At 44.4% G+C, this 15,298-nt stretch overlaps 1 protein-coding gene across 2 annotated transcripts; it reads left to right on the forward strand.

Moving 5' to 3' along the window:
* Nucleotides 1-1,958: 1,958 nt before the first annotated feature.
* Nucleotides 1,959-12,848, forward strand: SERPINB11 (serpin family B member 11). Of its 2 annotated transcripts, XM_036245567.1 has the most exons (7): nucleotides 1,959-2,141; nucleotides 3,436-3,495; nucleotides 4,630-4,758; nucleotides 6,501-6,618; nucleotides 8,972-9,114; nucleotides 9,760-9,915; nucleotides 12,444-12,848. In XM_036245567.1, the coding sequence occupies exons 1-7, from the start codon at nucleotides 1,974-1,976 to the stop codon at nucleotides 12,846-12,848; spliced, it is 1,179 nt and encodes a 392-aa protein (XP_036101460.1). In that variant the 5' UTR covers nucleotides 1,959-1,973. The 2 variants fall into 2 exon arrangements, with proteins under 2 accessions (XP_036101460.1, XP_036101461.1); XM_036245568.1 differs by lacking the exons at nucleotides 6,501-6,618; nucleotides 8,972-9,114 and having other exon boundaries at nucleotides 1,974-2,141.
* Nucleotides 12,849-15,298: the final 2,450 nt, after the last annotated feature.

The raw sequence follows: 15,298 nt of genomic DNA on the forward strand, positions 1-15,298 counted from the left end.
TAATGGAGGTTGTACTCTAGAGGGAGGGGGGAATCAGACAATAAATATATGTGTAGTATAGAACATACTCCACTCTCTATATATGTATATACATAGTTTATTCATACTTATAAAATACATGTATATATAATATATAAGGCAAAAATAAGTACAATATGTATATATAATATATAGGGCAAATAAGTAAATTTACTTATATTTATATAAAAATGTATATATATAATATATATAAACTAGGGTAAAGAAATGAATAACTGGAGGGATATGGTCAGCGAAAGCTTTACTGATGAGATGTTATCTGAGCAGAGAGAGAAATAAACTGCTGGAGTGAGCCATTTGGATATCTTTGGGAAGAGCATCATAAAGGAGGAATAGAACGTGCAAAGGCCCTGAGGTGGAATCTGCTTGCCATGTTGAAGGCATGTAGGGAGGTAGCATGACTGGAACAGAGGGAGCTGGTGGGAGACGGTAGGAGATGAGACTGAGAGGTGGCAGGGCCAGATCATGAAGGACCTTGATCACAGAAAGGAGTCTGACCCCTGCTCTGAGAGAAAGGGAAGCCACTCAAGTGTTTGAGCAGACGCCATAAGCAGGAAAATGAGTTAGAAGACGATTTTAGTAATCCGTGAGTGGGATGATGATAGCTTTGACCAGGGTGGGAATTGGAGAGGGTGAAACATGGGTAGATAGAGAAACAGAGAAAACAGGATTTTTTGGATAGATGGAATGTGATATGAATGAGAAAGTGTTTAAGGATGACCCCACAGTTTTGTCCTGAGCAAATGAAGGAATGGAACTGCCACCTACAAAGGTCTAGGTGGTGCTAGGAGAGCAGGCTGCAGAGAGGTTCAGGAAGCCAAGAGTCTCTTTTTGGACATGTTAAATTTGAGATACACATTAGACACTCAAGTAGAGGTGTTGAGCAGACAGTTAGATACACGAATCTGGAATTCAGGGCCAATATAAATTTGGGGGCCAACAGCATATCAGTGACACATAAAGCTTGAAATTAGATGAGATCACTTGTCCGAGTGTGAACAGAGAAGGGGTCCAAGATTTAAGGCCCTTCAAATGAGACTGAGAAGGAGTGGCCCAGTGAGACAGGTGATAAACCAGGAAAGAATGATGACCTAGAAGTTAAAGGAAGAAAGTGTTGGATGGGGATGGAGCCTCCTGGAGAATGATACGTCCTTGAGTCCAAGAACTGTGCTTGACAAGTTTTGTATCTATCTACAGCTTCTTATAGTTAGGGGTTCCCCATAAGAGTTTGTGGGACTGAATGAAACAAACCCTGCCTGACAAACCAGTGTCCTTAGATAACACGTACTCCAGCATTGTGTTAGTCTCTCTCAGACTTTCTTCTTCTGGTCTTCCATCGTCATTGATCTCATGGCTGCGCCGAGGGCTGAGGGCTTTGGGTGCCTTCTCATGGCATGGCCTATTTGCTAGTAAGGCCTTGCTTCCATGGAGGGGTTAGGACATGAGCAGAGAAGGTTGCCTGAGTTTGCTTTGTTGATTCTCACCTTGTTTGTTCATGAATGACCAGGATGGAAGTGTTCTCTCCTTGTGATGGTGGACAGTCTAGTGGGAAAGTATCTCATTTAGCTGATAGTTTCTTGTGTAGCTCAAGCATTTTTCTGTACAAGTTCCAGAATGAGGAGTGATATGAAACATAAAAACTCGGAGCACAAAGATCTAATTCCTTCTGCTCTTTGCTCCAGAAGAATGGCAGATCCCTTTTAAATCTACACAAATGATAGCTTTGAAGTATTGGTTGAAAGGGATGGTAAATCTTCTATTCATTAGAATCTAAAATGTGAATTCCCCTCTCTAGTATTTTGTAATTTCTACTGCAGTGTGCTCAGGCTCTTTAATTCATGAAACGGAATAACTGAACTCCGTGTATTATCTGTTCCTCCAAGTAATATTCTGAGCTGTTTTTCCTTCGGTTTGCAGGTAGTGTTGGGCAGAAAATGGATTCCCTCAGCACAGCAAATGTTGAATTTTGCCTTGATATGTTCAAAGAGCTGAGCAATAATACTGTGGGAGATAACATCTTCTTTTCCCCGCTGAGTCTGCTTTATGCTCTGAGCATGATCCTCCTTGGGGCCAGAGGAAACACTGCAGAACAGATGGAGAAGGTATGGCCTGCTCTCAAGATGTCCCCAAAGCATGGAATCTTACCTGCGCCCCCTAGGGGTCAGCCAAATTACTCACATCTTTACATCAAGAAAACTCTGCCATCTTGTTAAAATAACATATTTGGACAAATCATATTTCTTAAAAGTGGATCATGGCTTAAATAATGTAATACATTATAATTAAAATAGCACACAATACATGTAGCACAGTCTCTTCCTTACCATAGGTGGTTTCATGCATACATTTCCACAATTACTTTTAGAGTTCATCCGTTCATGATTTAAACATAACAGAGAGCACATGTGGTGCTATTTTTGCCCTCTAGAAGTTTAATTTATAATAAAATGTAATGACACTTTAAGAGCTATCAATTGTCTTTGCCTGTCCTGTGTGACTCAGTGGTTGAGCGTCAACCCATGTACCAAGAGGACGCCGATTTGATTCCCGGTCCGGGGCACATGCCCAGGTTGTGGGCCAAATCCCCAGTGGGGAGGATGCAGGAGGTGGCCAATCAGTGTTCTCTCTCATCAATGTTTCTATCTCTCTCTCTGTCTCCCTCTCTCTCTAAAATCAATAAAGAAAAAAAAGTTATCAAATTTAAAAAAATATTCATTAGTGCATTTGAATGTCATAACAACTGTGTGTAGCAAGTAGCTATTGTTACCCCTATTTCAGAGCTGGGGAGGCTGAGACTGAGAGAGAAAGGATGACTGTTCAGGTATCAGGCCGAGACTGACTTCAGGTTACATAGGCTGACATTCAGTGGTTTTCCATATGCATAGATTTTATTGGTGTGGAAAGCCTAGAAGAATGTCACTTACCTTCTAGGATACTTGCACATCCTATTTCTATCTGTTCTTTACTCCATATTTTGATGCACTTTCATGATTTTTTTTTTTTTTTGCATTGAAAATAGGTTTTGTGCTGGGAACCCACATCATGCTTTACGTGGGCTTGGATGGGCTCTGTCACAGTGAGTGGCCTGAGAAAGGTGGGAGAGGAGAGAAGAGTCTAGTGTGTGACAGCTCAGTCCCTGGAGCCTCACAGACAATGGTCCTGGCCACATCACTTAATCTCTCTTTGGCTCAATTACCCTGACAAAAATGGGGATAATAGTATCTACTCTCAAGGTTGTTGGGAGAGTCGAGTAAGCTATGTAAAGACTTAGCGCAGGGCTTGGCATACAACATGATTCAGTGTCAGCTATCACCTTGGTCTTTATCTGAAATGGAGAAACAGGTCCTGGTAACTGTTAACCTTTTGGTGCCAATTGATCCTTCTTTCTTTTTCTAGGTGCTTCACTTTAATCATGTTGCAGAGTTGCTGCAGCCGGAGTTTAAGGACTCAGCTGAGGTATGATGACATTACTGCTGTGCTGTCAAGCGCTCGTTGTACGAGCACCAAGAGATAATGGTGCAGGCGTTGAGTAGCAGAGCCCCATCTTGCTCCTTAAGGAGCTCACAATGTCCTCCTCGGTCTCCTCTTCAATCTTTCTGATAATTGCTATGGCCTATAGAGTTAGCATAATGATGGTGACAGCAATAATCAGTCCCCAGATTTCATCATACGACTTACTGTCATCCTGACCAAACTTTTCTGTCTTTTACAAACTGTGTGCCACGTTGAGCCTGCCAACCTCTTTCGTGCAGTGCTGCGTTTCAGACCAGCGAGGGGACTGCAAAAGGACCCTGAAGCTTAGCCACGTAATTACTCGCTGGGAAAACAGGGCTTGACCCTGCCCTGTCCACCCGTTCTTCCTTCCTTCCGGTTGGGGTGTCCCTTTTGACGTGGAATTTACACAAACTCCCCCATGACAACACTTGTGTGTTTGTGACTGACTGAGAATAATACATACATGTGTATAGATTCACAGAACACTTGCTTCACAGAACCCAATTTACTGTTAGGAAATGAAAGCTGATGGTTTGGGAATCTTTGCTTTAGGGAATATAGGCACAATCCCTCTAATGTCCATGGATTCGATGCATCAAAGCTGTGTGCTTAACCAGGTGTCTCCGGTGAGGGACAGATGGGTGAGGAGGTCAGTTCAGCGAGGAGCCGAAGAGTTTGATGAAATGGTCACAGAAAAGGGAGAACATGAAAGGAGTGTGAGAGAGAAGAGACATGATTCTATAGGTACCAAGTTAGAAAAAACACCCCAAACCAAAGAAACAAAACAAAACACAAAAACCACCCTTGGCCTATCGCCCTGAATACCCGATTAGGATCTCTTTATTTATGGTAACTCCCACTTTTGAACGAAAACGTCGGGGCTGCAAGTGTGTGTGTGTGTTTACACTAGCGTCCAGTTCTGCACACAGCCTGTAACCAGAGTCCCAGAGTGCTCAGCTCACTGCGCCGGAGGAAATCAGAGAAGGAAAACGCTTTCAACTCTTCAGCTCTTTGTTGTTTTCACGTTATTTATGACTCTCCGATGGCAAGAAATCAAGCAGTTTAATACCCTGTTCTTTGTTGACTGTGCTTTAGTGCAGCCAAACTGGAAGGGTTCACTCAGCGTTGGGAGCCCTGTTCCGTCAAATCAACCAGCCAGACTCCACCTCCACCCTCAGCGCTGCCAACAGACTCTACGGGACACAGGCCATCGCGTTCCATCAGGTCAGTCTGCCCGCTATGGTGGCCAGCAGCTTTCTCAGCATCCTCTGAATTTCACACCCTAAGATAAATCAAGAATGAGTAGACTTACATGACATTTATCTTTAAGAGATTAAATCTGAGCCGAGTTAGAGTTTCAGTGAAATGGTTCCACCGAATCCCCATATAAGGTTATGAAACACCACATAAAAACTTGACTTCCACAAAATCACCAGAGTTGTCCAAGAACCAAGGTCAGGGATGAAGCATGCGCGCGCACACACACACACACACACACACACACACACACACCAGCAGATAAGAATGATCTCTTATGGACAAGAAGAAAAACAAAATCCACCTCTCATCTCTTCGTCAAAGGTCCTAAATGGCAGAGTATCGAGAATTAGCAGAAAGTCTACTGGACTGGGGGCCGAGCGCCCTGAGTTCTGTTCTCATTTAGACATACGACTTTGGGCAAGTCACCGCTATCTTTACACTGAGATGATTAGACCAAGGTTTTGTTTTTGTTTTTTGTCTTTGGCTACAAAATTCTAACACTATTTATGCCATTTCCCAACAGCATTGGAATATGAGTTTTATTGTGTGTTTACTATGTGTCAATCACTCTACTCCATACATTACAAACATTATATAATCCTTATTTAGTCCTAATATATTGGTACAAAACTGTCATTAATTCCACAATTGTGAAGCAAATCACGAAACATCAAGTTGAGAAAGGTCACAGAGGTAATTCAGTGGCAAAGCCGGAATGGGTCCCGTCCAGATCCATGTTCCTGGTTTTCATTGCTATGCCACCCTGCTGTGCTTGGGGCAAAATGCCAGCCTCCGTGGCAGGGCTTGTGTCTGAGCAGCGGTGTTTAAAAGCCAGCTGAGTGAGGAAGGATGCAGCCTTGACTTCCTAATGTTCTTCAGCCTGGAGGTGTCTTAACACGTGGCAAGTTTTCAATTGTCAGAATTTTTGTAGCTTGGGGGAATCCACACGGGTACTGCAGATATTTCAGAGGGATTTCCTCCTGCTGCCCTAGAAGCCTATAGAAAATGTGTTATGGATAATGTTGGAAGTGGAGGGAATTAACAGTCATGATCCTTGGAGTTGGAACACTCCCTCGTCCCTTTGTCTCTCTCAAGCAGTGATCCGGATGTAACAGCAGATACATGCTGCTTTGGGATAATGTCTATCGCATCTGTTTCTGAAGTGAGACGCTCCCCCTCCGTATTATGAAGATTGTCATGACCTGTGTCATAGACATTAGTATTCAGACAGTCACTTAAGCATGTTCAAGCCACAATGGGACCCAGCTCAGGACAAGAATCACACCGAGGCCCCGATTTTGCTCTTAGTCAAGGTCTCCTTTGGTTTTACACTGGATTTAGGCACAAGAGAACCCAGTTAAGCAAATGGCAAGCCAAATGCCAGGCAGCCACGTACAAACCTGCCGTATTTCTAAGTCTTGTATCACCCTGGATGTTCCTGGCAGGGCACTGGGTCCTGCTGGACATAGAGGTATGTCCCCACGGCGTAAGAATGCATCCCAGCAGTTTTATCTGGAGCCGTGTAGATCAGCAGTGGGACATTCCCAGCTCAGGGAGTCAAGGGCCATGGGTGGGAATCAGCAGTGGCTCCAGCATGCTACATGGGGGCCAATTTGGGAGTGGACGTTTGGTTCAACGAGAGGGCTAGGTGTTGGTTTTCCTTCCATTATTTTTGTGTTCTTACGCAGCTGTCCTTTCTTTTACAGCAATATTTAAGTTGTTCAGAGAAATTCTATCAAGCCAGGCTGCAAGCTGTTGATTTTCAAAAGTCTACAGAAGAAACGAGGCAAACTATTAATGCATGGGTTGAAAGTAAAACTAACGGTAAGGATAAATCACATATGTGTCTCCAAACTCGACTCATGCTGTCCTGATAGACTCCCTGCGTCAGTGCTGAGGAGGGAGCTGGGTGAGGTCTAGAAGCTGACGTAGCTGATTGACGATGGAGGAAATGGGGTGTATTTTGGAATATCCCTTGTATCTGTTTGTCCTAAATGATCCAGCCAAGTAACTCTGAGCACGAGAAGAACGCGATTTCTATGTTACAGAGGTGTTGCCATACATTCTGCCACTAAATTTAATTAAGTTTAAATCTACCTTCCCCAATTTTAAAATAAACACTCTATATTGTTAAACATTTCCCTTTTTAAAAAATGTTCATACAAAAGATGTGTTCACTTATTTTTTAAAAAATCTAGTTAAGGAAAGATTTAAAGACAAAAGGAGAATAATAGAATGAATCTTTCTTTACCCATCACTCAGCTGCAATATTTATTACTTATGCCAATCTTATTTACTGTACACACACCTCTTTCAGGTTATTTTGGAGCCAATCCAATATATCATATCTTTTTTTCCCCTGTACATGTTTCAGTTTGTACATCTCAAAAATATAGGCTTTAAAAAAATATGACCACTACACCATTATGATACTTAGAAAATTAAAAAATTATTTAACATTAACAAATATTTAGTGAGTTTTTATATTCCCCCAATTGCCTCTTTTTTTGTTTGAATCAGAACCCAAATAATGTTTGTGTATGGCAATTGGCTAATTTGTTCCTTAAAGCTTGATTTTTGAAATAAACTTTTTGATTGAAATATATGTGCATTTAGAAAACTTTATACATGATATGTTTTCTGTTCAGTGAATGATCACAAAGACGAATACTCTGTTGTACCACCACCCAGGTCAGGAAAATAAAACATTAGCTACGGGAAGGGCATGCCAAGCCATCTTCATGTCTTCTCTCACCCCGTTCCCAGACCTTAAGAATTCTCTGACTTCCATTGCTATGTATTAGTTCTGCCTGTTTTAAAATTTCATCTGTTTGGAACCGATGATTGCTACTTAGGTCCATGATTTCATTAGGGATTCAAGGGTTGAGATTCCAATCTTGCATTCCTTCATTTATAAGCTGGACTATTTCTATAAGAGAAACTTCTCATAAAATATTTGGTTACCCTAAGTACAGTTCACATGAGAAAAACAAAACAAACAAAACAAAACGATGCTGGATTCTTTTCCTTCAATACAAGTTTTTAAAATAATGTCCCCATCCCACAGCATCCTCCAAAGTAGTCCATGAATTTTCTTTTTAAAGTATAATTATGAACTCATACGTTTAAATATCTTTGAGATGTTTCAATTTATCAAAGCTCAAATTATCCCCTTAATCAGAGACATATCTTCCTATGACTTCTGTGTCCTTTTGACACAGCCCCTATAGAATATGACAGCGTCCTTGCATTCTGAATTGACCAGATGTTCCAGGTTTATCTTGTTCATTTCCTGTCCCTGACCTACATTTACTCACTTCTCCAAGGAACCCTGGATTCTTTTAATGAGAAATGATAGTTAGAGACCATAATCTGGGTATGAGAGTGCTCATTGCTACTGGTTTGATCATTGTTTTTAGGACTTTTCAGTGGATATAACTATGAACTACATGTACTTAGATGAAACATATTTAGAAATTTTAATTTCTTACTAATGTTACTAGTTCAAATTCAGATTCACAGGTTTTTTTTACTTAACATCTCCCTTCGTTTTACATCTATTTCTCTTTTATCTCACATCAAAAATTCCAGTTTTCAATGCCACCAGTATTATTGCACAATGACCACATCCAACAATACACACAGTCTCAAAATAACAGTACTAGTAAAACAATCAGCAATAGTAGCTGAAGATATTTTTTGCATTTCTTTTTGTGCTTAGGACATAGTCCACTAGACATGTATAGTCAGTTACCACATTGAAATAATCTCTCTCTCTGAGGTCATGCCACCAACTCATTGTACCATTAGTTTCTAAAGTCTTGGAATATAGTTAATCATATTTCCTGATATGGAAGAGAATTGACTTTATTAATTAACAAATTTAACATGAAATAAAAACAGTGTTAAATTAGAGGTAATTGTATTTATGAAGAGCATGTTTGTAATATAAGTTACTAATAGAAGATAATTACTTCTCTGAGGATAAAGACTATATTTCTAACATATTTCTATCAATTTTATCACTTAATGGTGATGAGCTGTCATACATACCATATCAATTGATGGATGTTATTCAAATTCAGTAAGAGATGACCAGATTAAAATATGTATCTACTCAATTCTTTGTATTGGAAAGTTTAACACATATATTATCTGTTCCTTTTCTTATTACAAGGAAAAATTACAAACCTCTTTGGAAAAGGCATGATCGACCCTTCTTCCGTGATGGTCCTGGTGAGTGCCATCTATTTCAAAGGACAATGGCAAAGAAAATTTCAGGAAAGACAGACGATTAAAACCCCTTTCCACCTAAGTAAGGTATGTGTTTCATTTTCAGATCGATGATATGTTTTGGAGACTGCAATAATGGTTCAAGGACAGGTTAAACGTTTTAGTGAAAACAGTGGTCTAGATTTCCATAGATTCCTTTAATTGTGGATTCCGTGAATTTTATTTTCATTTTTCCCTACGAACTGAGAGTGATCTTTCTCACAGGGCACCTGGGTGGAGCTTGGGGTCACTGGGAGCCCTGCACGAGAAGCAAGCCTGTTCTTCTCTGACTTCTGTGTGTTCTTTCCATATATGCTCTGGTTATTTGCTCTAGTGGCCAACACAACTATCTACTGTTTTTCTCCTGAAAAGTCTCTCATTGAATTAAAAAAGGAATGATCCTATGATGTCATTTCTCCATATAGCTCACTTTATCTGGAAACTCTGGCTTTGTTTTTGGGAAATATACATTGTTTTTATTACTATATTCATTATTTGAACTATTTGGCTTTAACAAGGACTTAGTTTGAAATAAAAGAAAATCACAACCTCTGCGAAGGAAAGTAATAAGGGTGTATTTTATAGTTTATAGTTTACCCATGTGTTTAGAGTGTCAATGCAGATATTTCTTATGCAGGAAAATCAGTACCCACGCGTGGGCACATGGAACTAATCACAATCTTAAAAACACAGGGTAAGAGCGTGATTGTGGACATGATGTATCAAACGGGGACGTTTAAGTTGGCCATCATACAGGAGCCACAGATGCAAGTGCTGGAGCTGCCCTATGCGGGCGACAAGCTGAGCATGATCATCCTGCTCCCGGCGGGCTCAGCTGCTCTGGAGCAGGTAACTTTGCGTAATTTCCGCTCATAGAGAGAAAGCAGCGTGCACATGTGCGCACGCGCACCCCTTGCCCCACGGAATCCGCTCATAGAAAGAAGCGTGCACACGCGCGCACACGCACCCCTTGCCCCACGGAATCCGCTCACGGAGAGAAAGCGTGCACACACGCACCCCTCACCCCACGGAATCCACCTACAGGGAGAAAGCAGCGTGCACATGCGCACACATCCTCCTCCCCCCACGGAATCCGCTCACAGGGAGAAAGCAGCGTGCACATGCGCACACGCACCCCCCATCCGCTCATAGAAAGCAGCGTGCACATGCGCACACATCCTCCTCCCCCTACAGAATCCGCTCACCAAGAGAAAGCAGCGTGCACATGCGCAGATATCCCCCTCCCCCCATGAAATCCGCTCACAGAGAGAAAGCAGCGTGCACATGCGCACACATACCCTTCCCCCCACGGATTCCACTCACGGAAAGCAGCATGCACATGCGCACACGCACCCCCCATCCGCTCATAGAAAGCAGCGTGCACATGCGCACACATCCCCCTCCCCCCATGGATTCCACTCTCAGGGAGAAAGCAGCGTGCACATGCGCACACGCACCCCTCCCCCCATGGAATCCGCTCACAGAAAGCAGCATGCACATGCGCACACATCCTCCTCCCCCCCATGGAATCCGCTCACAGAGAGAAAGCAACGTGCACATGCGCACACATCCCCCTCCCCCACGGATTCCACTCACGGAGAGAAAGCAGCATGCACAGGCGCACACGCACCCCTCCCCCCATGGAATCCGCTCACAGAAAGCAGCGTGCACATGCGCACACATCCCCCCCCCCCCACGGAATCCACTCACAGGGAGAAAGCAGCATGCACATGCGCACACATCCTCCTCGCCCCCATGGAATCTGCTCACAGAGAGAAAGCAACGTGCACATGCGCACATATCCCCCTCCCCCACGGATTCCACTCACAGAGAGAAACAGCATGCACATGCGCACACGCACCCCCATCCGCTCATAGAAAGCAGCATGCACATGCGCACACGCACCCCTCCCCCCATGGAATCCGCTCACAGAGAGAAAGCTTGGTGCACATACGTGCACACGCGCCCCTCCCCCCACAATGTGTGTTCCATGATGTCAGCACAGCCAGGCCCTGATCCGATCGTGCCTTAGGTTTAGGGGCGCTGCCCCAGGGTCAATGAGAGGAAAGGGGGGGCTCCTGGTCCCTGCCTTCAGTATAATGTAATTAGGGAAAACAACCTATTTTTGTATTAAAAAAAGGCCCCTGGTGGCCAAAGGACCACACACACTGATCATTCCACACTTGGGAAACAGCTTTATAAGGAAAGTATAATGCTGGTCCGGCTCCCAGCCCGTGGCAATCGGTCCAAGCCGCCTTCCCCTGGGGAGCCGTCCTTCAGACCCATAAGTCACATGCTTCTGTGGGCCGACCACCATTTCAGCATCCTGGTTTTGTGGGGAAATGAGAGCCCAGCCAGGGGAAGAGGTAGGTGGGGGCGGGAGTGGGTCTGAGCCCCTCCCTGGCTGCCCACAGCTGCTCGGCTTGGCTGGGGCCTCCCAGTGTCTGCTAGCGTGGCGGTTGCTCAGCAGACCAGCCGAGCTTCTGGGCTCGGTGGCAGCTGACATGCACGTGGGTGTTGGAGCCACAGGGCAAAGAGCATGCGCCAAGGGCTTAGAAGTACCAGGCAGCGAGATGGCTTTCTGCCACGAAGTCGTGGTAACTCAGATCAGGACAGAAAAGGGCAAAAGGAGAAGGTAGGAAGCACTGATCTGATATTGTCAGGACAGTGAGAAGGCGACAGAAAGGCTTCAGCTCTTGTAGTAGAACGATGACGGGGTCAGACATGCCCGTGTGGGCTGTGGGGAGGGCTGCAGAGTTTCAAATGCCCAAAAACAGGAGTGTGAAGAGTTTCCAAAAATGTCTGGAACTGGGTGGAGAGGGAGAACTCAGGGCTGGGAGGCTGTGTTGGGAAATCTGAGCAGGGGTGTGGGAGTTGACTCTGCAGGTGGAGGCACGCAGAGTCAGCTTCAGGAGTGGGGACAGGAGGAGATGAAAGCAGAGTGGATCAGGGGGTCCCAGCCTCATAGAAGCCAAATGTGGGATAAGTTCCTAGCGGAGGTTGCTGTTAAATGTTTCAGATGTGAGAACCCAGAAGGAGTGGTTGAGTTCATTCAGGAAGTGAGACCACAATTGCAGAGCATTAGAGAGAGTTTAGGTAAAGCTCACACCCCGAGGGAATGAATTTAGGCAAAGATGGTAGGATGTTACATTGGACACAATTATAAAACACTGATGAGAAATAGATAATAGAAAACAGAACATGTGATGAATGCAAGATTTTTATTTTTATTTTTCAGATTAAAGGAGCACAGTGTAAAGGTAGAAAGGAAGTCAGTGAAATTGACTCACTCACAGTGAGAATGATGAAATGAATTAGCAGTTGATGCAGAAGCGTGTGCTTGGCTCTTGTAGGCCCATCTGTGTTTTGTCTCTTAGATAGAGAAGCAGCTGAACGTGAAGATGTTTTACACATGGACCAGCTCTTCCAACATGGTAGAAAGGGACGTCGAAGTCCACTTGCCCCGATTCAGACTGGAGATCAACTATGAGCTGAATTCCCTGCTAAAATCCCTTGGGATGACAGATGTCTTCAATCAGATCAAAGCTGATCTGTCTGGAATATCATCAGCCAAGGGCCTGTATTTATCAAAGGTCCTCCACAAGTCGTATGTGGATGTCAATGAAGAGGGCACCGTGGCAGCAGCGGCCACTGGGGACAACCTCGTCGTAAAAAGACTCCCCATCCGAACCCAGTTCATGGCAAACCACCCTTTCCTGTTCTTCATAAAGCACACGGGCACCAACACCATTCTGTTTTGTGGCAAGCTCGCCTCTCCCTAGGCAGCTGGGCTCAAGCAAGGCTCAGAGTCACAGAGGAGCTGCAGGGATTAAAGCCGTAACTCACACCTCTGTGCCTCGGTTTGCTCATCTGCGAAATGGGTCTAGGATCCCTCCCAACTTATTCCATGAGTTGGCGAACCCTAAGATAATGGTAACAGTAGAAGGAGGAAAATTTTTTAAAAAAGCTTTTCTGGCTCTCTTATCTCTGGGGCCTCGTTTGAGTGCTGTCTAGGTGACATAATCAACTCTTTGAGAAAAATTGTACAGATTTACATTTTCTTGTGTCTATCAGTGGGCTCTTGAATATGAGACTGTTCTCCCGTTAGAAATCCAGCCTGGGCTTTTCCTTTGGTGGAATATTTTTTTTTTAATGTTGTCATTTTCCTTGCGTGTGTAAATATGACACCATGGGTTTTAGTCCAAAATTCTGCATTGCCTGTAATAAACATACAAAATGCTTTAAGTTGCCCTGGCCGGTTTGGCTCAGCGGTTAGAGCGTCGGCCCGCGGTCCAGAGAGACTTGGGTTCGGTTCCCGCTAAGGGCATGTACTTCGGTTGCAGTTTGTCCCCGGCTCTGGTCAGTTGTGCGGGTGGCAGCCACTCGATGTGTCCCTTTCACATCGATGTTTCTCTCTCTCTCTGTTCCTCTCTCTCCCTCCCACTCTACCTGAACAAAAAATGGAAAAATGTCCTCGGGTGAGGATAAAAAAAAAAAAAAAAAAAATGCTTTAAGTTCTTCAAAGCCATGTCAGTGGAATTTGGGGCCAACTTTTTGGCAGGCCCTAAACTGAACAATAGATCCTCCTGTGGCTGCTTTCTGCTGGTGGCACGTGGAGAAAGCAGAGGTCAGTGAGCCACCCAGCTCAGTGTGGCCAGACCCCAAAGACGCACCTCCAGCCAAACACCACGTTTGCTACCCCAGAGTAAATGATGTTAAAAGATTCTGGTCATTTCATTACTCACTGATACCCTGTTTCATTTCTTGAAGAACCATTTCTTGAGCACCTACTAAGTTCCAACACCAGGTTAAGCCATAGATGCACACAGTGAATAATAAAGAACCCCAGTCTTTGTCTTCATAAGCTAATATGTCAGCAGAGAAGGCAAACTTTAGAGCAGTAATGATGGCGGGTGATGGCTGCCCGGGAAGACTTATCAGCAAGAACGAGCCGTGTGGATGCAGTGATGTCCTGGGAGGGGATGTTCCCTTAAGTCAGCGGTTCTCAACCTGTGGGTTGTGACCCCTTTGGGGGTCAAATGACCCTTTCACAGGGGTCGCCTAAGACCATCGGAAAACATATTTCCGATGGCGATTCATGACAGTAACAAAATTACAGTTATGAAGTAGCAACGAAAATAATTTCATGGTTGGGGGGCACCACGACACGAGGAACTGTATTAAAAAGTTGCGGCATCAGGAAGGTTGAGAACCGCTGCTAAGTGGTGACCCCTGCAAGGCATTTCAGGGAGTGAGGGCGCCTTCCGAGGAAAGTGACTTGACCACATTTGCATTCTGGACAGATCGCTTGGGCTTCCAAATGGCCACCTTCATGATGGGAAAGATGTGTTATAAACTACATGAAGTGGATCACAGAAGAGCATTTTCTACGCCAATAATTATTTCGGTAGGACTGGGCTAGTTTTGCAGTGGGTATGAAATGCCTGTTCTTGGTTTATTTTGGTTACACGTAGATAGCATCTTTGACGATTTAGGTGTGACAGCGAAAGGCGCCACCAGGATGCTTAATTGGGTGATAGAATTGTCCAGTAACATGGACATGAGTCAGAGTCACCCACAACAGCTCTGATGCCTCTGTGCCAAGAATTCCCCAGTCTGGTCCCCAAGCACCTTTTACCATCAATGTTGAATAAGATCCTTTGTTAAGACATAATAAGGCTGTTGGCTGACATTTACCAGACTGGGATTTGGCAGGGTTTCCAAAATCTATATGCAATCTATATATTTTTTTAAATACTGCTTTCTGTTAATTAAAATGTTCTGTGACTCTTTATACTCTCTGTCTCCCAGACCACATGAAACCAACAGTCTCTGTGTTGGATCTCAGTGGATAGTGTGGGTCCTTCAGAATCCCATGCCTCACTTCCCTAGTTCCTCAAATCCTGCCTGGGGTTCCCCCAACTCGTGGTTGGCTCAGTGTGGAGTCTGCTCCCCTCTCTCTAGTGCCATAGAGCAGTGGTGAAGCCCGTGACTTTGCCAACAGGTCAGTGAAGGTGCCACCCTCTATTGGGGCTGCGTCTAGAACTGCATCGGGCGAAGACCCCCGAGTTCCTGGAGCTGCTGTCCCTGCCCACAGGGTCCAGGGGTTTGGTGTGGGGAGACACTTCAGGGCTCGAAGTGGAAGCTGGGATGGGAAAATGCTCCCCATCTATGGAGGTTGGTCGTATCCATCCCACAGTTCTCGAGCAGGTCGCCAGCCTTGTTCAAGGAT

This window comes from Molossus molossus, unplaced genomic scaffold (assembly GCF_014108415.1).
Source record: "Molossus molossus isolate mMolMol1 unplaced genomic scaffold, mMolMol1.p scaffold_m16_p_6, whole genome shotgun sequence".
In the NCBI taxonomy this organism is placed as follows: domain Eukaryota; kingdom Metazoa; phylum Chordata; class Mammalia; order Chiroptera; family Molossidae; genus Molossus; species Molossus molossus.

Bases quoted from the DNA above. Each gene is read 5' to 3' on its own strand.
- SERPINB11 (XM_036245567.1), top strand. From the start codon at position 1,974: ATGGATTCCCTCAGCACAGCAAATGTTGAATTTTGCCTTGATATGTTC. The intron at 6,619-8,971 runs GTAAGGATAAAT...TCTTATTACAAG, and splicing joins GGTTGAAAGTAAAACTAACG to GAAAAATTACAAACCTCTTT. The intron at 9,115-9,759 runs GTATGTGTTTCA...TTAAAAACACAG, and splicing joins CCCCTTTCCACCTAAGTAAG to GGTAAGAGCGTGATTGTGGA.